This window comes from Neovison vison, chromosome 7 (genome assembly GCF_020171115.1).
Source record: "Neovison vison isolate M4711 chromosome 7, ASM_NN_V1, whole genome shotgun sequence".
Classification (NCBI taxonomy): Eukaryota; Metazoa; Chordata; class Mammalia; order Carnivora; family Mustelidae; genus Neogale; species Neogale vison.
The window spans coordinates 119785453-119811105 of NC_058097.1; the positions used below are offsets into that span (position 1 = coordinate 119785453).

Here is a 25653-nt window from a genome sequence, read left to right on the forward strand (position 1 = left end):
GCCAACGTGAAAAGCACTGTTGAAGGACTTCTGGAAAAAGGTTTCTTCATTCTTTAAAATAAAAAACAAGGAAGAGATTGTAAGGGCCTGGTTAGCTAGAGGGAGTTATTTTGTGTTTATGCAGCAAACTTAGATTGACCCAATGCAGTAAACTTAGATTGACCCTGCCCCCCCAGAGGAACTTACTTGCAAAGCCTAGATACAAGGGCGGGTCAGGCCAGGTGAAGACATCCAATCAGTGGGGAGCGCATATATCTACTAGGGTAAATTGAAATTCAATTGGCCACCCGTGTGTTACCTAGCAGTTTTTTTTTTCTGTGTGTGGCAGACTTAGCATGACTGTGCAGCTTTCTCTGTGTATTGCAATCTCATTGGCCACCTGTGTATAGCCTGGCTAAACTACCTCTATAAAAGTTAGTTTGTGAGGCTGGGAGGGGTCACCTCTTTGCAAGAGACGGCCCTGACTGGTCAGTTTGATTCTTGATGCTTGGCGTGAAATAAAGCTTTGCTTGACCTTTGCTCTGTATCAGTCTCGCTCCTTTGATTACGGACCCTAACAGAGAGGACTCTGTTCTTTCATATTGTTATATATGGATGTGATGCTCTGAACTGCAGCAACCATGAAGGTAGGCATTCTGAGAACAGGAAAAGCATGTCTACAATGGCAGGGGAACAGATTGGAAGAATCTGGGCCCTTTATGAGGTCAGAGTTGCTGAATCCATCAGCCCCTGGGGCTTACCTACTCAGGTACTCGTTTTATGGAAGAAAATAAAATTTCCTACAAGTTTTCCTTCAGTCCAAAGCACCCTGACTCGTATAGCCATATACACATATTTTTACTCCACCCAGAACCTAACAACTGTTGTTGGGTTCCATGAGCAAAGAAAAGAGTAACAACTGGAAATGAATGTGCTGGGTAGAGCCAAAGAAAAATCACGATGTCCTGGGTCAATGCAGACCCAATTCGTCATTGCCTTTTATCACTCTCTCAGCTGGGAGCATCTTTTCTTGATACCTGTGGCTCTCTCCCAAGTGCTGATCTCCCTTGTTGACTGTGCCTGCTACCGAAACTTGACAAATGGGTTTTGATTATTTCCTTGGTGACATCCATGATTTTCCTTCTAGGTAGGAGGGCCTGAGGACAACTTATGTGTGTGTTTTGGGGCACAGACAACAGAAGTGGCATCTCTTATGTAACATGAAATAAAAGGAAGTTCTCTTTGTAGTAGAAGTGTTAAAAAATTACTTAGAATTTACAGCCACAGGGATTTTGTGGTGTGTCAGCTTACATACTGGGGCTCTGTGTGACATCTGAACCAGAACTAACAACAGAGATTCAAAGCAATGTAGATGGCTGAGTACGTATGAGGAGAGAAGGTGAGTGGGAATGAGCCAGCTACCGCATTTCTCCCAAAGGGCAACCTGGCCTGAGCTGAAAAAGGTGAAGGATGGGCTTCTGTAAGTGAGGCTGAACTCCCCGCAATCCCACACTCCTGCAAATACTTACTAAACCTAGAAATGCTGAGCTCCTTCTGCCTGCGAATGTCCGGGGTGGGAGAGCTCTGGAGCCATAAAGTCATTGCAACAATCAAATTTTAAGACTAGAAGGTGCCATGAGACATGATCTCATTCATCTCCTTGTCCTTAGGCAGTAATATTCAACCTAAAGCCTTCCAACCATAGCAGGACTCATTTTATGGCTAAAAGCCTCCAGAGGGGGGAAAAAAGAATGTAAGATTGGCACAACTTTCTCCCATAAACCACTTTAATTGTGTGCACATCATCTACTTCAGAGTCTAAGAGAACCTGATGCCCATTCTAGACCCATCCCATTCTCATCAATCTAATCCCAAGATCCCCCTCCAAATGGGAGGATCCATAATTTAGTGACAGCAGGACACGAATAGGCAGGCGCAAAGCTAATGGGATGAGGGGGCAGAGGTCTCCCATGACCTCCTTAAAACTTTTCTGTCAGCTACTGACATGCATTTAACGTCACGTTGTCTGCCTCCTTTCCTACCAACAATTTCTCCTAATTGTTCCATTCTTCTAAGACACTACAGCATGATATAGCACCTTTGCCTTCATCTTCAAGTGTTCTCAAAGACTAATTAGATCCTTAAAGAACAAGAAGTAAAAAGCTTTTTGTGGGTAATCAATTCCCTGCAGGTTTGCTAATATTATCGGTTCAGTTTAAAAGTCCCTCACTGGAGACTTGTGAAGACCAAAGCCCGTAGCCCCTTGGGTTTCCTACTCTTTGGGCATTCCCAGTGTCTCCTTTCCGTTTGGAAGCACTGGGCTGAATAAGCAATCTGCCATGCGATTCTGCTGAAGGAAGACAGAGAGAAGGTCACAGAGACCAAAACTCAACTGCTCTTTGAGAGGGCTTAGGAGTAAAGCTAATAAATAACATCTTTGCTGCAACTCTCTTTTAGAAAAGGGTGTGGAGAGTGGGGTGGATCTACCAAGAAGCTTTGGCAGTCTGCTTCTGAGCAGAAAAAAGTGTAGCCACCCAGGGAAGCAGCCTTCAGTGACATCCTCCATAGGGCTGATGTGTTGGAGAATAGTCAATCACCAAAAAGTCCCTTGAGAAATGTTTTCCCTCCGTCTTCTGGAATTGTTGGGAAACTAGACAGAACTTGGGGGGTCTGGTTTTAGGAGTGGTCCTAAAAGAAACTGCAGTTTCCTGGTAGGAATAGAGAGCTCTAGAAAACTGTCTGTTCCTCCATGAAATTTGGTTATCAGTTTTCACTTGGTCCATCTATAGCTTGTGTGTTGGTGGATTAGGAACATGTATACACAGGGCCAGGCTCCTGGCAAACAATCTTAGGGAGGAGGGCAAAGGAGAGGCAAAAGGGGCTCATTCTTCTACCTCACAGATTCCTTTTCCAGGATCTACCCACCAGCAACAATCTGAACACCACAAAAAAGTACGGAAATGGATATGCATACGACTGGTACATATTTCCCCCATCATCTGCTATGTCACCTGCCCTGTGGACTAGAGCTTGGAGAACTGTGTCCCTGGGACCCTAGGTCTTCTGAGCTACAGTCCAGTTGCAGGGGGCACAGGTTCCTGTGTCATGGGGTGGCACAACAACCCTCCTTTCCCAGCCTTCAAAGAATGGGTGAATAACCTATGGCTAAGGGGAGACACCCATTCTCTTGGGGTTGCCTGGGGTATCTGAGGCAGAGGTGGTTATGGCTGACTCCTCAATAGAAGCACTGAGATCCAAGAATTCCAGGATGATGTCCCAAAGGCAGTAAACCAAGTGCCTGAAACAAATGGACAAAACAACTTAGAGGGTCTGGCTCAGTCAACAGACACCAGATCCTGTTTATGACATTTATTTTCCCTCCCGCCCCCCTTCCCCATTACTGATATCCTTAGTGAACTCTAAATTTCAATAGCCTGATGAAGCCTCTGCCATGAAATAAAAGTTTGGTGAATAAAGGTTATGACCCCAGTGAAGCTGGAAACAGAACTTGAGACTAAATTTCAGGAAATTCCACATTTATTTCTATAGCTACCTTAGCATATCAGCACTGCCCTGAAGACTGTGAGGGAGGGAAAAATCCCTGTGATATCAACTTATTAAGAATTTTCAGAGCTTCTGACTATGGCTGTTTCTCATAGTTAATCATTATAGATCTCCAGTAACCTTACAGGCAATGAAGCGAAAGCCAGCACCCTTGTGTAGTGACAGTTAATAGGTATAGTCTGCTTTGGGACAGAGTTTGAGAAATGACTGGAAGTCCTGAATACTTCTCAGAAGCACTGGTATCCCGAGGTAACAGCAAGGAAAATACCTACCTCTTCTGGGTTATTCTAGGGGTGTTCACTCAGTATTTCTGGGTCCTTTTATCAGAGCCCAACCTCATTATCTTGTCTCCTTCCTATTAAGCAAAGACAATTCTTGATTCTAACACAGAATCAGCTTTGCGGTGAGGCCTTGAACACAGAGCTGAAAATAATCATCCAGCCTGTCGTACACAGGCTAGGGGATGTTCTTACAGTGTTCACAGGCAGGTGTTGAAAGAATTGCTAAGCACACTGAATAAGCCTGGAGGGTGACAGGGCATTTTCAGTAGCTCACATGGGGGCCTGCATCGAGTTCTTCCACATGGAAACGGTGGCTGGCCCAACACTGGCCCACAGTAGCATGACAATCTGCTCAGAAGCAGGCAGTGTGGGTTTTCCTTAGTGTGTATGGACCTGGACATCACAATCGGCAGTCAGGGCCTAGGGCAGAGAAAGACTGCGGTTCTATCCACCTCCATGTGGGCTGCTCACTTAGAATCCATGGACACCTGAGACCACAGATGGCTCCAGCGGTAGAAATGCTGCATACATGCCTTCCACCCTACCTGTTGATAAGGGGTTGCTGCAGTGACTCCAAGACTAGACTCCAGCTCAGCCGGCATCTGTTCGCCCCAAGGATTTCTACCACAATATCTGAAGAGGAAAAAACAGATGTGGTTTCAGCAGTAACACTGAAACCTGAGATTCTAAGGAGATTATCTCATGATATCTACTATCTTTATCCAAACTGGGAACTTCTGGCAAACTTCTGAACCACACAACCAAACTAAAACAGGGAAAAGCTAAGAAAAGTGTTTAAGTGTTTAAAAAAGGATGGATCTGAAGAAATAATTCTGTAACCTGTCACTCAGGTACGTCTGATGTAACAGTTTAGGGTGGAGAACAGAGATTGGTAAGAGTATCTAATGACATGGATGGAACTGGAGGGTATTAGGCTAAGTGAAATAAGTCAATGAGAAAAAAACAATTATCATATGATCTCACTCATATGTAGAATTTAAGATCAGAGCAGCAGAGGGGAAGGGAGGGAAAAACAAAACAAGACAAAATCAGACAGGGAGACAAACCATAAGACTCTTAATCATAGGAAACAAACTGAGGGTTGCTGGAGGGGTAGGAGTTGGGAGATGGGGTAACTGGCTGATACACATTAAGGAAGACACGGGATATAATGAGCACTGGGTGTTATATGCAACTGATGAATCCCTGAACTCTACCTTTGAAACTAATAATACACTACATGTTAATTAATTGAATTTAAATAAAAAATAAATATAACAGAAAAACAAGAGTATATAACATTGTCCTAAGAGCTAGCCATTCACTACTATACCCTCATTACCACAGCACAGCCATAGGTAACAAACTGCCTTCCCAACCTCCTAAGACCCTATAGAAAGTAAAGAAAAAAAATCCTCTTCAGAGTTGGTTTTTATCTACTGCTAAGGACCATATGCCTTATTCAACGACCCCCAATTTATCAAGGCCGAGCTTCTGTGTGACATTATCATTTTCTTCCCTGGTCCAAATACCATGAGTTGGCAGAGAACCTGAAATCTTCATCTGCTGGGAACAGTTCTGAGACCTGCCTCTGTTGTGTAGGCAGAGCCGTTATTACCTCAGAGCTGCAGGATTCTCACCTACTATTTATGGTGTGGTCACAGTGATCCTTTCCATTCCCTCAGCATCACTTGAATGAGGGATAGAAGAATCACAGCTCTGAGCATTTACCTATCAGTCTGAGAAATGGTGGGCCAACAGATTTTTGAGTCTAGGTTTCTGAAGGGTGTGGGGTAATGGTGGCAAGGCAGGATGGGAAAGGAATAATTATCAGTATAACCAATCTCATTGTTCAATTACCTGGCAGGATTCCCATCAGGCTCTGCAAGGCCTGTTCTTCAGCAGCCACTTTCTGCTCCTGGGTCCTCACAGGCCGTGGACACTTCGGTAAAACCCCACCAGGCCAGATGGACTCCTGAAGAAGCTGGAGGTACTGCACCCAGCGCTGTGGACATGTTAGATTAGCCACTTGCACCTCTAGCCACCTGTAGTGGAAGAGAGGAGAAAGGTCCGATAAATCTGAAGGAAACACCACGGCAAGGCAGATGAGCAATCAGAATAGGGCAAAGCGAAGGGAGTACCAATTCTCACAAGTGACATCAAGCCAATTCAACAACTTTGGGCCACAGAATTTGAAGAGGAGTAATAACAATAATCTTGTTATTTACTGAGTGTCTACTAGGAGCTCCACGTTGTATTAGGGGTTTCACAGAACAGAGCACTAGAAGGGCCCCTGTCCCTGGGCAGGACTGGAGCTTGCCAACTGTCCTCTTGGGAAGCACTGTCCTCTCAGCGATGTGCACACACAGACTTCACAGTTAAGGGTTTGGTGATTTTACACAAATTTCTCTGCTTTGCCACCCCGTCCACTTCTAGCTGCTCTTCATGTCCCATGAGCGGTTCTGAGAGTACCCTTCATCTGTCCTTTGCTCATGGAAGTCCTCTCACTGACAAGGCCCTCTTCTTTCCAGAAGTCGGCTATTCTCGAAAGACCTGTTGAATCCCACCTCCTCCACAAAATTCTTCTTGATCATTCCAGCCAGAAGTGCTCCTCTTCGTCCCCTCAGACCCCCTCTGGCACTTAGTTCTACAGCATAGGTTTGGAACTCATATTTTACATTGGAGCAGAAATTATTTCCTCATGTGTTTACAGCTCTACTTTTCCGACTAAATTATAAGCATCACAAGAGTTCTAGGTCTTACACTTTTAAAAAGTTCCCCACAGTGCTTTGGTGCTCAAGAAATGTTTGTTGACTGATTGCAATTATTCTTGTTATGATGAAACCTTCCTCCTTTGTCTCACATTAAAAAAATGAGGCAATAACTTGGAGAGGGGGCAAACATCAAATCTACAGCTCCTGCAGGGCATTCTCTCTCTCATTCTTTATTTGTTCCTGCATGTTTTCAGAGCAATATGGTTACTAGTTGAGGTTCGAGGCTGCCAAGGCCTCCTTAGTACGTAGCAGGGCTGAGACTGGCCGGGCTCTGCCTGGAATGGACGGACCAGCAGCCACGCTTCCTCTGCTGGTACTGCACCAAGTGGCAGCTCATGCCACTGCTCCTATACCCGAGTTACTTGTCGCCCATCCAAGAGCAGAGGGGGCTGCCAAGGCAAACTTTATTTAACCTCCACTCTGCCAGACAGTCTGCATTCCTCTCAAGCTAGGCATTCCAGCCTTGGGGGCTGCGATCCCCCAGGCTGAGGGCTCACAAACGAGTCTAAGAATAGGAAGTCTGAAAGGTAATGGCAGGGCAGGAATGGCAGACACTGATGGAGATCAAGAGCGGCACAAAGCTGCTCTTGCCCAAAATAGCCATCACGATCGTATTTGTTATTATTAGGGCTGCATCTCCTTTTTATAGGGCTTTTCATTCAGCGAGCCTAAGACGCTTGATGAAAGGGATCCAGTAGCAAGAATTTCTGTTCCTGTTTATAGAAGAGGGTCAGCAAAGGGAGATGGATACGATGCCCTGATCAGATTCTCTGCAGGGGATCAGGTGACCCAACTCTCGTTCTTCACCTCGAGCCACAAATGCTTGTATGACTTCTGCTAAGGTGAATAACATTCACCAGGGTCTCATCTGAGTGACTGGAGGGCGGGGGTGAACACCTGAAAACCAAAATCTTTAAGCCCTTCGAAAAGTCAGGAGAGTCTTAAGCCAGAGGCCTTCAGCTGGAATAGTTCTAGCTCAGTTCTCATTCACATTTGCACAGTGTGCCCTGACTCTTGTCCTCTGGGGCCACTGATGCCTGTGACCCCACTCTACAGAGCACCTCAACATCCACTCAATCCTTCTCAGAACAGAATATTCACCAGTAAATCTGGGTACCTCGGTCACCTTCTGGGCTTGTCTTACAAGAGAGGAGACTGACTCTTTTGAACTACTGTTAATTTACCTGACAGGAACAGGCCCCTGTGCTGCACCATGGCAAGGATGTCCTCTTTGTTTTCTTCCATCGTAACTCAGTGACTCAAGCACACCAGCGGGGTGCAAAACAAATTTTAGCACGTGGGAAAATATGAATGTATAAATGTATATAAATCTACAGAACAAAAGCTTATTAAACTCTAAATGGGAATGTTGGGAAGAAGAACCAAAGTAGGAAAAAGTAAAAATAAACCCTTTGATGATGAGGATGAGTCAGTGAGTCAAGACAAGTTGCGGGCATTAAGCAGAACTAACAGAGAGAACTCAAGTCTCCAAGTGAATGTCAGCTGCTGATAAAGAAACTGTCAAGCACTATAAACCCTGAGGCACAGAAGTGATCAACAGAGGGCTCCAGAAGAGTCTGTCCCAGGAATGTAATGAACATAAGAAAATATAAGACTTGTGCAAACTGGCAGAAAAGAAACAAACTGCATGTCTAGAAAGAGGCATATCATGTAGAATGAGGCTTCTACCTATGAAGTACTATGGTTTCTGTTAGTCTTACTATTCTCCATACCCCTAAGGCGAAAGCTGTCAACCACACACCCTGGTACCGTGAAGATTTAAACATCCACTCTTTTCAGGATTCTCCTCTTGCCCAGGTTCCTCCCACCTCTCCTCCTCTAAGAACAGGAGCCTTTCTCCTGGATATCTGGGGTTAGCCAGGTTTTATTTCCTAGCCCCAGGCAGCCTATGGAAAAGAGGCAGGGCAGCAAAGCTTTCTGCTTTGCCTCACAGAACTTCTGAGGTATACTCTCTCGTCATGGGTGATGAGCATCCCAAAGTGGAAGGAAAAAAGGATATAGCTGAAACTAAGAAAATGACCAGTGCCGACTACTTCCACCACCCAAACTGCCCTGCCCCTCAGACAAAATAGAAACAAGTCTGTGAGCTTTAGAACAATTTCCAAGGCATGTTTTATTATTCCACAAAATGCCTTTTTTAAGTTGTCAATGGCCAGATTTGGGGATCCGGTATTATTTGCCTTGCCTAACACCTAGCATAGAATCAACAACTGATGACAGTGAAGAAGGCAGGGATTTCTTCATCCAATGAGCTCTTCTACCCCTTCCATCCCCATTTCCTTTCCTCTTATTCTATCATCCTTCTCCAGAGTGTAGTGCCACACATCCCACCACAGTGCTTTATCTAGCCTTATTAATTCCCTTCATCCTTCTCAGTTCATTCTGAAAATGGGTTAGAGCAGATAAGGCGAAGAGATTAACACTGGAAAAATAAAAAACAGACTGACGCCTTAGCTTCTTATTAATTCCCTTCATCTCTCTATTCCACATGTTGTCTTTCTATTCTTAACCTACAAGTGGGAAAGTTAAAAAGAAATCTGTGTCCCTATAGCCTCTCTTGAAGCAAAAGGAATGGAATGCGTGTGTCTGATGTCCAACGTACCACAGGAGCTTTTCCAGCATCAGTTTTTGGAATCTGTTGGTACTGCTCACAGAAATCTAAAGTTTCAAGGTGGATACACACACATATCCCTTGGTTTATTTATTGTAAATTATTTATAAGAATTCATTTACTAAATACAAATGTTATTGTTTATGTAATTCAAGACTCATGAGGTAAATACGCTAAAATAAATATGGTAGAGACTAGCCACAAATAGCATTGGTTTTAGTTTCTACTACTATTCCAGTTCTGATATTAGATTTATAGCTATCTCTCTGCCTACCATCCTACCTTTTTTCACCATTAAAAGAAGAACAAAAAAAGCCAAACCAGGTCTGTTCTGTCAGGATGTCCCTGGATGATTCTGAGCACAAGGCAGCCTTCCTAGTGGGCCTAGAAATAGCCAATAAAATGAGAAAAAAGCAACAACAGATTGACACGGAGATATTCAAGATCTTCTCTGATGCCAGACATGGAAGGAGGGAGGATGTGGAGATGAGGGCTTTCCACTACACTGGGAGTGCATGTCCAGTCCATGTTCACAGGAACCTGGTCTGAAATAGCTACAGATAGAGGAATGAAGCAATAGCTAAAAAGGAGACAGTTTAATGCAAGGGCTTAAGATGGCACCTCAAGGTTAGCCGAAGGTCATTTCCCATCAAAACAACAGAATCAAATCTCACGATTAAGGAGAAAAAGCTTTATAGGGACGATGTTTAATCTAATTACCCACCGTCCCTTCACTTCTTTGCTAAGAGCTGCTGTGGCTGAGTGAGGAGGGGCCCATGGGGAGGATCATGAAATCATAAAACAGAAAATATTCCTAACAGCAGTAACAATCTAACAAAAATGCCTGGTGCAGTCCAAACAAAAGAAAACAACAGACTTACTCCTTGTACCCTTTTTATCCATCTGGCTACCTCTGTAGGCAACCCAAGGGCGATTACACTTCCACCTCATTTTCATGTACAAAACATGGTTCAAAGAAAAAAGAGAGGGTAAAAGAAGATCAGGTTAAAGCTCCTACCATTCTAAACAGTTTTACAGTAGAGGTGTCAACTCATTTTATTACCCTTAGAGTGGAGTTTTTCAACCCTGGTACTACTGACATTTTGGACTGCTAATTCCTTGTTGTGGGGGGCTGTCCTGTGCACCGTCAAATGTTTAGCAGAATTCCTGCCCTCCCAGGTACCTCTTGTGTAACAGTCAAAAACGTTTTCAGACGTTGCTGCACATCCTCTGTGAGGCAAAATCATCCCCAGTTGGGAATCACTGCCTTAGACTTAGGATGTTGGAAGCCATGTGTTGGGCCATTTCCATTCACTTCAACTCTGGTTGCTGTAGCACACCATTTCTCAGACTGTGGGCTCAACAGCATTAGAGGTGGCCATGCACTCAACACTCTAGTTTGTGACATTTAAAAACAGCTAAGCAGAAATAGATGAGAAAACATGAATGTGTATCTCGTGTTTCGGGACCCTCTGTTTCATATATGGATGTTTATATGAATCTATCAGATATATTTGTGTGTGCCTGCATGTACTATGTGGTCACAGTGGGTCATGATGTACATGTATTTCCTACTGTGGGTTGAAGTTTAAAAATAGCAAGAAAAACACTGATATAGTATAAGGAATTAGGAGTTCCAAGGAAAGGGGGGAAAAGCCCAAGCTACATTTTTAGCCTCCTGGAAACACTCCCCACCTCCACCCACCCCCAAGTACCCTGTAAAATGTTTACAATGGCATAGATCGTGAACATTGTGTTCTGTACCACAGTCCTAGCACAGTACTACAAATATTTGCTCATTAAATCAGTAACCCCAACGCAGAGGGTGGACAGAAAGGAGATCTTGAGGGTGATGTTGTGGATCCAGGGCATTTCCCATTAAACAAGCTGTTTTTGCCAACGTCACACCTGATAAAAGTAACACTTCCAGTCCCTCTGATTCCTTTCCCAGGCCTCTCTGCCTTCCTGCCATGGCCCCTTCTCGTGTTTACAGACAGTTCCTCCTTGTCAGCTCTCGGCTCTAGCCTTCTCAGTCCTAGAACTGGCCATGCCCAGGTTACTCAGCTGTGTCTGAGAAAGTTCAGCATTGTTGCCCTCTGACTGTGTATCTAGGTCACCATCCTTTCCTGCCTTGTGTGAGGAGAAGAATGAGGAGAAAATGAACTTCAAGGGCAAGAAACCCCTGCTTCTTTTTCCCAATAACTATTGTGAAATCTAAAATGGCTCAGACTCTACACAATTTCTTCTTTGATTTTTGCTTTCATGTTTTAAATCATAGATCCACATCTTTAAAACATGTGCTTCAAGGGAAAACTACATACTGCCTAAACACCCTGCTTTAAGAACCCGAGTTCCACACTTCTGTATCTAGCCACAGGTTTTGTTTTTGGTTAGTAACGTACAAGTTACAGCTACAAAATTAATCTGTGTTAAGAATTGAAGCATTTTGAATCGAGGAAGGAAATTACAGAAATCATCTGTTTAATTTTAGAGGTTATCTATTCCAATAATCTCACCTATTAACACATGAAAACAGAGAACCAAAAACAAGCAGTGCTTAGCAAAAGGCTTATAGGAACATACAACTTCACCGCTGGAAGGAAACAGGTGATCCCTACCTCACCTCCTCCCAGAGTCTAAATCTCCTCAGTAGCATCATGGCAGAGCCAAGGGTTCTGGCCCATGAATGCAGAAAAATCTGGGCTTTTATCTTAGCTCTGCCACCAATTAGGAATGTGACTCTGGGGAAGTTGCTTAAATTCCTGAAAAGGAGAACGAAAATTTATTAGAGATGCTCCTTAAATCAGCCTCGTTGTAACTTCTGGTCATTGTTCTTACTTCTACCCTCTGGAGTTAATGGGAAGTACTAAAGTTACTAGGTCAAATCTCTTTCAAAATGGACCAAAGACCTAAATGTGAGACCTGACTCTATAAAACCCTAGAAGAAAACACAGTCAGTTATTTCTTTGATGTTGGCCATAAAAACCTTTTTCTATATATGTCTCCTCAGGCAAGGAAATGAAAGCAAATTAACCTATTAGTAACACACTGAAATAAAAACCTTTTGCACAGAGAATGAAACTATCAATAAAAGGACAAGGATACCAACTGAACGAGAGAAAATATGTGCAAATGATATACCCGATAAGGGGTTAATATCCAGAATATATAAAGAACTCCCACAATCCAACACCAAAAAACCCTAAATAACCCAATTAAAAATGGGCAGAGTTCCTGAAAAAACATTTTGCATTTTTAAATTCAACTGTTATTTCTCCCCTAAGTCTCTTTTATAAGATACACATCCTTGATTCTGGCAACGTCAAAGTTGAACACACAGAATACACTCAATAAAGTACTGAAGAGAAATGAACCATTCCTCATCCTGGTTCCATCCCCTGGGTGTGTGCTACTTTTTATTCTCTCTTAAAATGGAGTACCCAGAACCAAACACAACCTCCAGATGTGTCCTGACCAGCAAAAGATGAAAGAATGCAGAGGATTAGTGCCTTCCTTGTTCCATACACTATACTTCTATTAATACAGTCGAAGACTGTGTTGGCTTTTTGGGCACACACTTCAAAGCACTGACTCATACTGAGTTTTGCAGTCAACTAGGACCCTAGTTCCACATATGTACTTTAACAAGAAAATCACATGCTCCTCTGTTAAGCCTGGTCTTGCCCTTCTGCACTTGTGCAATTTTTAAAAAAATCTAAATTCTGACTACAGTTCTTTCTATTAACTCCATCATGTTGGTTTTCACCTATTATTCTAACCTTTCAAATCCTGATTTTTGTCACCCAGAGTATTAATCATACTTCTAATGTTATTGTTACTTGCAAATTTACTGATGAAAAAATTAACCAGGATAAGAACAAGAAAAATGCTCTATCACTAGAAATCTCCCTCCAAGATGACATAAATTTGTTAGACAGATACTCTTGGGCTAAAGAAACCCAACTAACCATGAATCACTTAAAAGTCCTATATACAGTCTGTTGGGACACCTGGGTGGTTCAGTCGGTTGAACGTTGAACTCTTGATTTCGGCGCAGGTCATGACCTCAGGGTTGTGGGAGCAAACCCCATGCTGGACTCTGTGCTCAGCATAGAGGCTGCTTGGAATTCTCTGTCTCCTTCTGCCCCCTGTCCCACTCACACACGAGCTCTCTCTCTAAATAAAACCTTTTTTTTTTAAAGTACTACAGTCCAGGCCATGTATGTCCATTTTGTCCACATGGGTTTTATGAGAATATGGCAAAAGTTTGTTGAACTCCACCTAGTTTAATAACCAATGCATTCCTTTACCTTAATGGTTTAATAATCCTGCCAGAGAAAGAAAAAAACTATGCTAATCAGGTTGGGCACATTCTCACTGAATACATACTGATTTCTGGGGCTCGTCATTTCCCTCTCTGCACATGTTCACAAAATATCTATTTAATGATCTGCTTCAGAAATTTCTAGAGATAAATGTCAGGATCAATGACCTGTATCCATTTTTTAAAAGGCAAGATATTTGTCCATCTCCAACTTTTTCAATGATCTTAGGTCTTCAATGATAAATACAAATTTTAAGTTCTGTAGAACATAATTCATCTGGATCAGGTATAGGAACTTAAAAATAGGCTAAGTGCTTTCTTATTTGCATTCCTATTTTAGTCTTCTAGTTTAATCGTGTCTGTCCAATTCTTGTCAAACCATTTTCCTTGACAGAAAAAAACCTAGAAATTAGCTTAGCAAACAGACTAATTCACTGCTGAATAAATAAATAAATGCTTTCTCAATGTAGCCAGTGACTACTATAGCACCTATTTCAAAAGATTTACCTGTATTTTCTTTGCTGTTTTTAAGTCTTTTTTCCTAACATTTATTCACAACTTCAACTCTGAGTTTAAGCTTACTGAACACCATTCTCATTAGTTCTATCACTACTATTTTGCATTACTCAGTATGTGTCCTCTCCTCTGCCTCTTTTTAAAAGTATGTGCATACGTCTAGAATCAGTTAACTATACTGGTTTCATCTGATCTTGATTCTTTCCTTTCCTCACTGGAATTCTGTGTTTAATTAGTTTATTTCATTTACTCCACACATATTGGTGGAGCTTCATGTAAGTGCCAAAAGACTAAGATTCTAAGGTTTTGTGGGAGAGGATCTTACTTAATTCATTTTGATATTTTCCTCAGCATTTACCATAATAGTGTGAGTCATTCAATAAGCTATCAAGTACTGAATGAATCAATCCGCAATTCCCAGTGATAACTTTGAGTGTTAGAATTTGAAGCTAACTCATTATTACAGCCTACAAAATGGTATTATTTTTTCTCATGCTCTGTTCTGTTCTCCCATGAATTTTATTAACCTTTCAACTACCTCCACTTTCCTGTCAGCTGTTTTCCATAATATCCAGAGTTAGCTTTATCTCAAAAAAAAATTTTTTTTTCTTTCTTTAGGCGTCTTGCTCTTCACTGAATTGACAGGTCTTCTGCCATGTATATTCTATTTTCCTTGAGTATGCTCTATTTGAGTTGGGAATCTGCCTTGTGAGTATCATGTGCCAAAGAACAGAAACTCTGAAAAATTTCCCTTTGTACCAGCTTATACCATTTTACATTTTCCTTCTTCTTCCAAAGACAAAAGAACTTGCAGATAAAAGAAAAGATGAAAAATACAATCTGGGCTCATGGGTCCTTAAGCCTTATATCAATAAATCTCAAAATTACTAGGACTACAGTCCCTGCTTCCTCATGTGTTGTCATTTATTTTTACACAAAAGGAGATTATAATGTACTGATTTGATGAGCAGCCACAGACTTTTAATCACATGTCAGATATGCTGGGCAGAAGGATGCTCTATCATCCTCTTAGCTATGCGTCTCAAGCTACATGGTAGAAAACAGGAGTCATCCTTGGTTCCTCCATTTCCCTGTTCCGAATCTACCTACCCTCCTGTAACACCACAGAATTACTGAAAAAAATCACTAAATCTAGGTGATGCTACCTCCTCCAACTCAGGCACTCCTCACCCTTTCCCATTTTTATAGCAATTCCTCATCACCTTCCATTTCTACCGGTACAACCCTTTCCCTAACTTGTCTCCCTGGTTCTAACTTTGCCTCCTTCTATTAGTCCTCCAGGGCATTATTTAAGTGATTTTCTAAGTTACAAAGGTGGTCCTGTCATCACCTGTTTGCATTTTGTAAAAGGCTTCCCCGCAAATGGGGGCAAACTTGATCTCTGAATGGCTCACAGGCTCTCTATGAGTCGGCACCTTCTTCAGGGTAATCTGGTCCCTCCTGTTGCACACCTTCTATTTCTAATCATACCTGTCTTCTTCGAGTAGCACAAATCTGCCAGGCTGTTCACTGCTCTGCCACCAACACTCTGTTCTCCAGCGTCTGCTCACAACTTCCCTTCATCCTTTCAATCCTGTCTCAGAAGTCATCTCTCCTGTGAGCCTTTTCTGGGCCTCTCATCATCTATTACTTCATGCCTTTTATTCATCACCTAGAGAGTCTTTTTAAAAATACTAAATTTTATATTCTAACTCTTTATAAGATTGTCCCTCCAACTGGATATTAAATTCCTAGGGTAGGAATGTGGGGTCTTGTTCTGTATTTTGATCAGAATGGGAAATCAATAAATATTAGTTACTAAGGGAATTAATGCTCTCTGTGGGACAAACAATGGTCTTAATGGATGACATGCAGCTCAAAATAAGCTTTATAAAAGGCAAACATCCTCATACTTCAAGCAGCAAAAGAACAGTAAGCTCTTCATTATTCATGCTTATGGAGGAAGGCAGTAAGAGATTTAAAAAATAGTGGACAATCTAGAAATCCTTTGTATTGGGCATTTCGTAGGTTTTATGTAAACAACTAGCAGATTTATTTTCCTAATAACCTTTTGTTTGGATACCATTAAAACTAAACTGTGTGGAAACATAGAAGCTGTAGGGTAAATGTTGTCAGTATTGTGGGCATTAAGCTGACAGCTGAGCTAGAATTAAGAATTCATCATGAATAATCCATGCAATTCACACCTGGTTATGCATTCCCCGGCAGGCAAGGGAGGTTGAAGGAAGGGAGTGGGTCAGCCATCCTCTGTTTCTGACACATTCTTTAAATCCTAAAGAAGAGAGACACCTGCCAGCAGTCTATGTTTTTGTCACTTTTCCTGGCAAATAGGCCCAGAGGACAGAAGAAACTGAAAGTCAAGGAAAAGCAAAGGACTGTGAGTCACACTTGTATTTTGGGAAGTGCCCCTGATGGATGGAACAGCATCAAACTGATTCCAGCCCATTACTTGAAACTAGTAAGAAGAAAAGAAGGTAGCAGAATGTTTGGGTAAAAAGTGACCCCCCCCCAAAAAAAAAGTGACCAAAAGCAAGGGTCAGGTTACCTTTCTAACAAACACAGAAGGAGAGAAACACATTTGAGAAGCTCTGTATTCATGGGATAAATGAGACTAGTTGCAAAGGGAGAAGCTCTAGAAATTTGCTCTGGATTTGAGTATTGTGATACCCTTAGGATTCTAATTCAAAAGCTTCTTACACAAATTGTAGCGTACCTCTGAAGACCTTCAGATCAACTTTTTTCGGCCCCTTACTATGTTGTTAATGCACCATAATCCAGCTCTGAAACATCACAGCTGATGGACTTGAAAGCTAGGCAAAATCAAAGTCATGTTTCTTGGATGACTGCCTATGCTCCTTGTTTGATCCATGCAAAAGAAGCAGTAGGACATCTGTCTCACAACCAGAAAACCCCTTAGAGTCTCTGAAACAGTCCATGTTTCTGCTCCAAAGCCAATAGATTCCTCTGTCACCACACTTTTCAAGACAAGACTGAGTATAAAAGTAGCTCATACTCTTCTAGGGAAAGGCAGACTCAGTGGTCAGAAAGCCAGAAAGGCCTCACACAGGCAGTGTCTGGCAATGAATGGAAATAACACTGTAAAGCCACAGTTTTGAGCCTGGCTTGACCGCTTGAATGAACTGAGGTCTGGCTTCCTTCTTAATAAAATGGACTAATTCCTGCCTTGCCTTCTTAACAAAGTTATATCAAGATCAAGCGAGAAAAACAAAGCATTTTTGAAAGTGCTTGTGTGTTTGTGCCCGAATTGAAGACTCCTTTGGATCCTCTTTAAAAAACTGCACCATGTCCTAGAAATGATGAAAAAATCCCGAGTGAGCTCTGCATTTCATGCCTGAATCGCCCCTTTTGCAAAACGGAATCCCCTCCTGGCAGGCTTAGGGGGTATAAATATTAGAACAGTGAACCATTTCTGTCTTGTATGTTTAGGAATATTAGGGAGAAACCCCAGGGGATTATGGGTAATGTGAAGATTATATTTTGGAATCTTTCCTAAAACAAGCCCTCTATATACTATAACAGTGAGACTTTTACTGCAAGGACTGGACTTCAAGGTCCATAATCTCTCTCTCCCCTTCTTTCCTCACTCCCATGTGAACAGCAAGCTTGGGTCATTCTCAGTCATCAGGCAGCTATCCTGAGCCTTTCTTTCTCAGCGCCTAGGGCTGGAAGATGGGGGAAGAGGGGCAAGACTGATTAAAATGGCCACTCATTCAGAGGAATACTGAGTCCATGGAGGGGGAAATGGCAGGGAAAGAGAGAGAATCACTTAGAACTGGGGCACTGGAAAGAAAGGCAAGACACAAAGGAGGGCAGAAGGCAGGAATTTCACTGTTGTCTTGACAACCAAACCCCTATTGTTCCTGGTGAGTTTACCTCACAGCGAGAAGTCTAGACTCTGCTCTGGGCAAACCCCACCACCACAAAAGAAAGAGGAGGGAGAAGTGGAGGATGGAAAGGTGGTAACTCTGCTGTACATGATGGGACTGGCTCCCAACTTCTACTAGATTACAGGTTAGAGTATGCTCAGCCAAGATCTGGAAGAGAATTAGGGACTGGGTTTAAATAAGCAGACATGGTAGTGTTCCAAATTATGCTGTGAAAATGGCTAGAGGAAGCTGGAATAGACCACCCTCAAAGAGAACAAGGTTTAGACAGAAGCAGATGTCAAAGTTAAGGAAACAGGGAAAATACTGGAAGGAGCATGAGGAAAAGGAAATAAAATGGACAGAAGCACCCTGGGGAAGAAGAGGTACCCAAAAGTATTTGTTACCCATTTCTTGTCTATAGCCTGAATTTTAAAACCTTTCCAAAGAGAAGGTTATCCACTCTGATATTAAGGATATGGAACACAGCTGTGGCGACAACTCCAGAATCTCCACATAGTAGGAGGGATTTTGGGGGCACCACCTGTGGTTAGAAAACAAGGGGGGCAGGGGAGGAGGTGGACATGGGACTTATCTTGAAGCTCAATTTGTATAGCAAGCATACCATGTTTATAGAGATTATATATTTATTGGGGAAGGGCTAAATTCCCCCAAGAAAATCTGTGGCATCATAATTACATCAGCACTAGATTAGGTGTATTTCCTACTAGTTCACCCCCTACTCCCTCCCTGTGCTAGTACCATACAGGCCTACTCCTCCACAGGGCACTTGCTGAATCTATATATAAGGACAGAGGTAAAGATAGAACCTCAAGAAATTAACATATGGCTGTGTTGCCAGCACCAACTTAACAGGAAAGAGCCAAATGATCTCCATTCATGGCTGAAAGCAGTGGAAACACCCTTGATCATTTGAGAGGTAGGTAAGATTCCCAACACCAGTGCAATCTAGCCCTGACAGTGTCCACCTCAGTGAGATGGAGATCTAGGATTCTGGTATCCAAAAAGGACTTGAGTATAGGACCAAGTAGCTTACAGAAAATACCAACAAATTTTTTCTGGATGTTCAGCTGGTTTAATCACCATAGACTCTCTGGTTTACTCTGGGTTTCTGAGTCAAAAATGTTCTTAAATGAATCAGCTCCAGCACTGACTCCTTGAGAAGTGGAATGCACTCAAAGGGGCAACTTCTGGCAGTACATACTGCTCAAAGAAGCTAGTGTCCGAAGACTGATCAGAACAGAGGGGAGGAGGGTGAAAGATAAAGAAATTGGGCTCATCTAAAAGTCACTGGCCCAGAGCAGAGGGCAGATAAGTAGCTTCTGAATCATGGACTAAGACAGAGAATGGTTTCATTACTATCACCACCGAGACAAGACCTGTAATCACAAAAAGAATACTCCCTCGAAGAAGGCAAATGGGTATAGTTTAACCTGCAGCGCCACCTGGTGACCAAAGGGAGAATTCCTGTTCTTACTCCCCACAAGGAGCAAAACCTTGCAGCACTTTCCAAGATGTATTTGACAAAATGTTCTCCCTCTGTCTTCTATGCTCATGAACACTGTCTCTCACATACACACACTCTGCTTCTGTCTCTCTCAGAGGGGGACTGGATGAATATATTAAAATGTTTTTAAAGATTACTTTTTATTTAAAAGCAGAAATAATGCCCTCCCCCCTCTTTAAAATGCTTGGTGTCTGGAATATTTACACTAAACTTGTCTAAATGATACCTATCTTACATCTGGCTCTAAATAATTAATTTCCTCTATAAAGCCTCCCTAACGTTTATGTAAACAAGAATCCCAATTTTTTTTACTGCATTTACAGCCTATGCCATGTCATTTAACCTCACATTGTTCAATACTTCTGATTCATAAGGGTTCTCTATTCTCTTAGGCTGCCAAGTCCCCTGAAGTAGAAACAGTCACACATTAGATCTAAAGAGCTAGCAGGCAGCTGCTACTTAATAAGTACACACAGGCATCAAATCTTATACAGACTTTTCAAAAATCATTTGTAAAGAGGTCACCATAACAAGAACTGCATAAAGTTAGTTTCCTAGGAAGCAAATGAAGAAGGTTAGGGGCACCTGGATTAGGGGCAGTACCCTGGTTCTGAAGAAACTCTGAGGTTCTGCTCTGGATATGACCAGGGAAGACTTTAAGTATGTAAGACAGGATGGAAGAGTGTACAGATAGAGATCATATGAAGAAAGGGATCCTGACTTGAAGGGTGCAGAAAAGAATTTCTGTCTTCCAGGGTCTTTTGCTACTAACAGATCCCAAAAGCAAGAACACTATAAAGAACTTTTCAAAAAAAAAAAACAACCCACATTAAAATGTAAACATATTCTTTACATGAGGTATGTTACTGCCCTGGCAATTTAGAATCCCCAAGGAAACGGAACATGGAGCCTGTAAAGATGGGATGAGAACTTATCCATATGGATGTGTCATAGGTCAGTAACTCACCAAAGTTACTGAGTGCTTCCATGCACCAGGTATGCCTCAGGAGGCATTCGTTATCATTGCTTATCTTCCAACTAACTTTATGAGCCAGGCACTGTTATTCCCACTTAGAGAGTAACTGAGGCAGAGGGAGGTTAAGAGACTCACACAGATAGTCACACAGATAGTAAAATGCAAAGTATAATTTGAATTCAGATTTGTCTGACTTCAAAGTCCATATTCTTATTTCCCTGTGTGGAAGGAAAGAGGCTGAGAAGCACACTAGCAGGACGTGCTTCCAGAGAGGGCCAGCTCAGATGGGTCTCACAGTAGGAGACCCATGGCATAGAGGACACTATGTTCTTTTGGAAAGAAGAGTGCCACTAGGATAGGAGAGGGCCTGAAGGGCACAAAGGAAAAACCTCCTCTCAGGCTTAACTATGGCTTTGCGAATTTGAGGTGCTCACTTAAAGAGCTGTTGGGGAGGGATAAAACAGAAACTCTGTTTACATTGGTGTTTCTTGTCTCCCCATGACTGAGGAATCCTGGGATCCTCACTAGTGATAAACAGAGGGACTGATTTGATAGGAATGGCATGTGATGTTCATTGGACCAAATTTGTTACATGCCTTCCATGTATATGATTAGGAGCTTACGACAGAAAGATGAATAAGGCAAGGGTCCCAACTCAGGATCCCGACAGTCTCAAACTGTCCTGGGTTCCTATTTGTTTAGTTACAGATGGGAGAGATACCAGTAACTTGACTTGAAGAAAGGTGCTAGGTTTAAATACCTCATGAGATTCTGCTTTATTTTTAACTGATGCAATGACCAATTCTGCCTCTGAGTGTATGAGAATTTACAGGCAGAACTGCAAAAACACACAGGCACCTATCTGTTACGTCCTTAAAGATGTACTCAAGTAGAAACTGTCAGTATATGATAGAAAAGACATGGTATTTTCATCTGAAGGTAGGTGTAGAATAAGTAACACCTAAGAAAATGACAGGGAGACCACTCATTAATAAGACTCCTGAGGCCCACCCAGGCCCAGTCTACAGAAGTTGAGAACCTCCCTTTTGTCAAGATCTAGTGAGAGAGGCATGACACAAGCAGTGTCCCTTTTCCTTCAAGGAAGCACAACAGAACATGAGCAAAAAATTATTTTCAGGACCTCTAAAAACTACTTGAGTCAATAATGAGAGGGCAAGAAAATAATCTGACAGGAAAATCTAGAGACTTAGTTTAAGGTAATTTTGAGATTTAGTTTGTATCTGGGGCTTTTGAAAAGTATGCTACTTTCCTACAGAAACTTCAAAGAAAGAGATCAGGTATAAGAAACCACAAGGCGCCAGAACTGAATTACAAGAAAGAGAAGTTTACGGAGCAAAGGAGAAAAGCTGTCATCTATGTTCCTTGAGAAACGCTGAGTCTTAACTCTGAAAATCTTTCTCTGAGAACAGGATGCAGAATAGGGATACCTAAGGGAGATTATCTCTGATCCAAGAGTGTTTTAAGAATAAAAATCAGAAATATGCTGATGGAAATCAATTTATATACTACCTTCGTTTTCCTGAGTTTTTGTTTTCCTGAGTTCACACAGATGAAAGCAAAACAGACTAGATGTAAATAAGGCAGAGGGACTTGCAAGTGAGGACAGTTCTAGTGGCCATGGCTTGGGAAGAAACCCTGCAGAGTGGGGAGGCAGTACAGAATAGCAGAAACTGCAGGGGCTTTGAGGCCAGGAGGACTATAGTGGAATCTCAGGGCTGGTACTTACTAGCTCTATGATTCTGGGAAGCTTAATATCCTTTTCCCCACTTGTAATATGTGCAAATACAGGTCTATCTCACAGAACTGCACTGCACATCAGTCCATGAAGCACAGAGTTATTTAGTTGGTACAGTTAGTACTAAATAAATGTCAGCTCCTTTCCTGTGCCACTTGCTTGTACCCTTTGGTGGGAGGCCTGGAGTTTCTCTTAAGATCGAATTGAGGTGAGAAAGACCCTTTAACCATCTGCTACTTAGATATGACCACAGAGAAAGAGGCCCTTGAATGGGCTCCACTTAAGGAACACGTGAGATTCTGGAGTGACCTATAAGAATTGGTGCAAGCAGAGTATGTGGTCAATCATTCATAATTGTCTTTCAGTAAGATGAACTAGCGTGCCTGGCAGTGCGAACCTCTGCAAGGGTCCCCTCCTCTCTTTCCGCATGCCTGCTCCTGACCTTTCCTGAGAGATAGTTTGTAGAGACAGAATTTCTAAGAAAACAAGTCCATGGCCTGGCATAAAGTCCAGAGCTTGCCACCTCATTTTCTCCTGGGTCCAATGCGTGTTGGATTCCTTAAACCTGACATATCCTTTCTTTTCTCCTTCATCTCTATAGAATTCGACTCCACATACTTTTCTACTCTCCTTTGCCCACAGGTTACAGAACCTTCTCTTTTTTTTCCTTCCTCTTTTTACCACTCTATTCTATTCTCACGTGCCCCCCCCCAACCCACACACACATACGTACACAAACACACTCACTCGCTCACTCTTTAAGAAATCCTGATGTAGATGCCAGGAATGTGTCTGCTGCCTTTTTGACACAGAGTCTGATGCCATCTTTGGGGCCATGGGGAGGGCAGAGCCACAGGACGTGGCATTCGTGTACTCTACCGCTAGCCTGCTTCGTATTTTTATCGTGGCATTGCTCTGGGCATCCAGGCAGGGAACCAATCCAGCTTCTTCTCATTCCTTTGCTCTACATCAGGACTCCATAATAATCTCACCCCTTACCTTGGCTGGATCTTCCTGCCCCAAACCTTCTACCATCAATGGAGCACGGTACATCTCTCCTCTTTCCTTCCAACCTAGTCATGTCTGAGTATTTGTCCAATTTCCTAACCCTGATTCTGATGCATGCAGGGATACTGGTAAGTTTCTTCTGTTTTCGGACATGAACAGTCTGCACAAGCTGGATTCACTTCTTGGCTAAGTCTGCTACCCCCACTCCTCTGCCCCTCCCTTTGTCTCTAGTTCCAAACAAGGAGTGCTCCTTCTTACATAATTGGATGTTCCCAGCACAGAAGCTGACACATGAGGTCAGGCGCGCATGCGTGCAAGACTTCCCCTTGACTTAAAAATGCCTTTTTTGGGCATCTAACTTCTCTTCAGCTCCCTTCCCCCACTCTCTCCACACCATCAACAATCAAGGGAGATTTATGAAGCCTGGCTCAACTCAGAACGCTTCCAACCTTGGCTTAGAAGGCGGGGTCATGAGGTTGAATTTACTCTCCTTTTTTTTGCAGGCTAGAGAGAGAGCTCGAGAGTGAGGCAGCACACACTCGTGATTTGCCAAGAGTCCCTGGCGTCCAAGACAGTTACGCATATATAGGTCTTTTAAGGGAGCAAGGAGAGTAAACAAAGCTGAGGGCAGAACTTATCTTCTTAGAGATGATAATGCAGGAGGTTGGAAAATTAGAACATTTTAAAGATGAATGTAAATCTAGATAGCTGTACCGTCCCTCATATCCCAGCTCAGTGAGCTCACAATGAGGAGAAGCAGCAGTATCTATCAGTGGCCCCAATACCGACTCTCCTTCTCTTTAAAGGACAGTGCTCAAAGGAGAGCCCACGTAATCTGCAAAAGGATATAGCTGCAATCTTTGTGGTTTCAGAACCACAGCAAACATGCTGCTCTGCGGGCAGCAGTCAGGGGGACAGTCTCAGAGAGGCCAACACCAAAGCAGGAAGCACGCAGGGACCATACCATACCTCTTGCACAAGCAGCAATGGTAGGTGGAGTGGCAGGGAAGGTGCTGTAGCTTTGGGGGGATATCAAATTCCAGCTTATTCGCTTACCAAAGCAAGTAAAGCCCAAGAACATAGCACTGTATAAACCTCTTTTTAAAAATAAAAAGAAATGTAAGCTATCCAGGGGAGAAGTAACATGGGCTGACCTTAGGATGCTGCAGGACCCTTTGTACTACATGTGAATGTGCATACCCACAGAAACATGATTTAGAGTTTACAAAGTGACTGATACTGTCCTCTTGAGGAATGCAGACTATTCTGAGGAAAATATTTTTGTTGGTTTTTAATCCCTTCAAATCCCAAGGCAATCCCTAAAAGAGAAAGTCATTATAGCTGAAAATCAGATAAACATGGGTTCAAATTCTGCCTGTGGTATACTTAATAGCTCTGTGATCTGGATTAAATAGCCACAATTCTTTGTAAGTTTCAGCTTCCTCATCTTTGAAATGGGGATCATAACACCTCTTTTGCAGGGCTTTTGGGGGAATTTAGTGACACAATATGCTTGTGTGTTCAGCACAGTGTCTGCACAAAGTAAACTCTCAACAAAGGTTTGTTGGATACTAAATATCCTGAAGGTGACAATGTCACCAAGGTCTGAACTTTGAGTCCTGCAATAAATCCTGTCTTTTCTGTATCTACCACGCACAGGGGACCTTGCTGGTACGAGACCACACACCACAGATCCTTCAAGCTTCTGGAAAGGGAATTGGGGTTCTTTTTCCAGATATCCAGTTTCTTCTTGACTCCTATCTTAAAAAAAGCTTTAAGAGCACCGTGAACCCAGAAGAAGATATCTGAGAAGAGGGCATGTTTATATATCATTAAAAAAGGTGGAATGATTTCTAGGGAAAGATTAAAAACCTTGACCAGGGAAGGATGAGACTCTTAGTTCTAGTCTGTGGAGACTCAGGGTGAGAAGGGTGTCAGCTGGCTGTGTTCTTATTTCTATTGCAGTTAACACAAAACAAAATGGACTTAAAGATAAAATTTGATTAGAAATAAGTAAGAACTTTTTGACAGGAAGGGATATTAGACAACTGAATAGGTATAAAATATCACCTGGACAAATCTATGGTGAACAAAGATAACAGACCAAAAGATAGCAGAGTTATCTTTGTAAGTTATAACAGAGTTTTCCAAAAGCAATAGCCACAACATTCTGTTCTTGCACAAGATTCATATTGGCTTCATTCAAATATATCCAGAATTTTCCACCTTTCAAATAGAGATGCCACCTCATTTAAAAAAAAAAAAACGGTAAAAGGAAAGTCAAGAGAAATTTAGTTGTAAGCCCTCTCCCTAACCAGAAGTATGGTTCTCGTGGAAGTGTCAATAGAGGGGGACACAAAGGTTAAAACTTAGCTTGATTCAAAGTTCTTTTCATGAGGAAAGGCATTAC

At 42.4% G+C, this 25653-nt stretch overlaps 1 protein-coding gene across 2 annotated transcripts in view; it reads right to left on the reverse strand.

Annotated features, from left to right (window-relative positions):
* Positions 1–1752: 1752 nt before the first annotated feature.
* The window catches only part of SNX19 (sorting nexin 19), a 40854-nt gene continuing 16953 nt past the window's right edge, over positions 1753–25653 (reverse strand). The window contains exons 9-11 of one of the 2 annotated variants that reach the window (XM_044258218.1): positions 5685–5869; positions 4370–4457; positions 1753–3277 (exon numbers count right to left, since the gene is read on the reverse strand). In XM_044258218.1, the coding sequence (XP_044114153.1) occupies positions 3145–3277; positions 4370–4457; positions 5685–5869 (406 nt within the window). In that variant the 3' untranslated portion in view covers positions 1753–3144. The remainder of the gene's footprint in view (positions 3278–4369; positions 4458–5684; positions 5870–25653) is intronic. The other variant, XM_044258219.1, reaches the window with a different exon arrangement.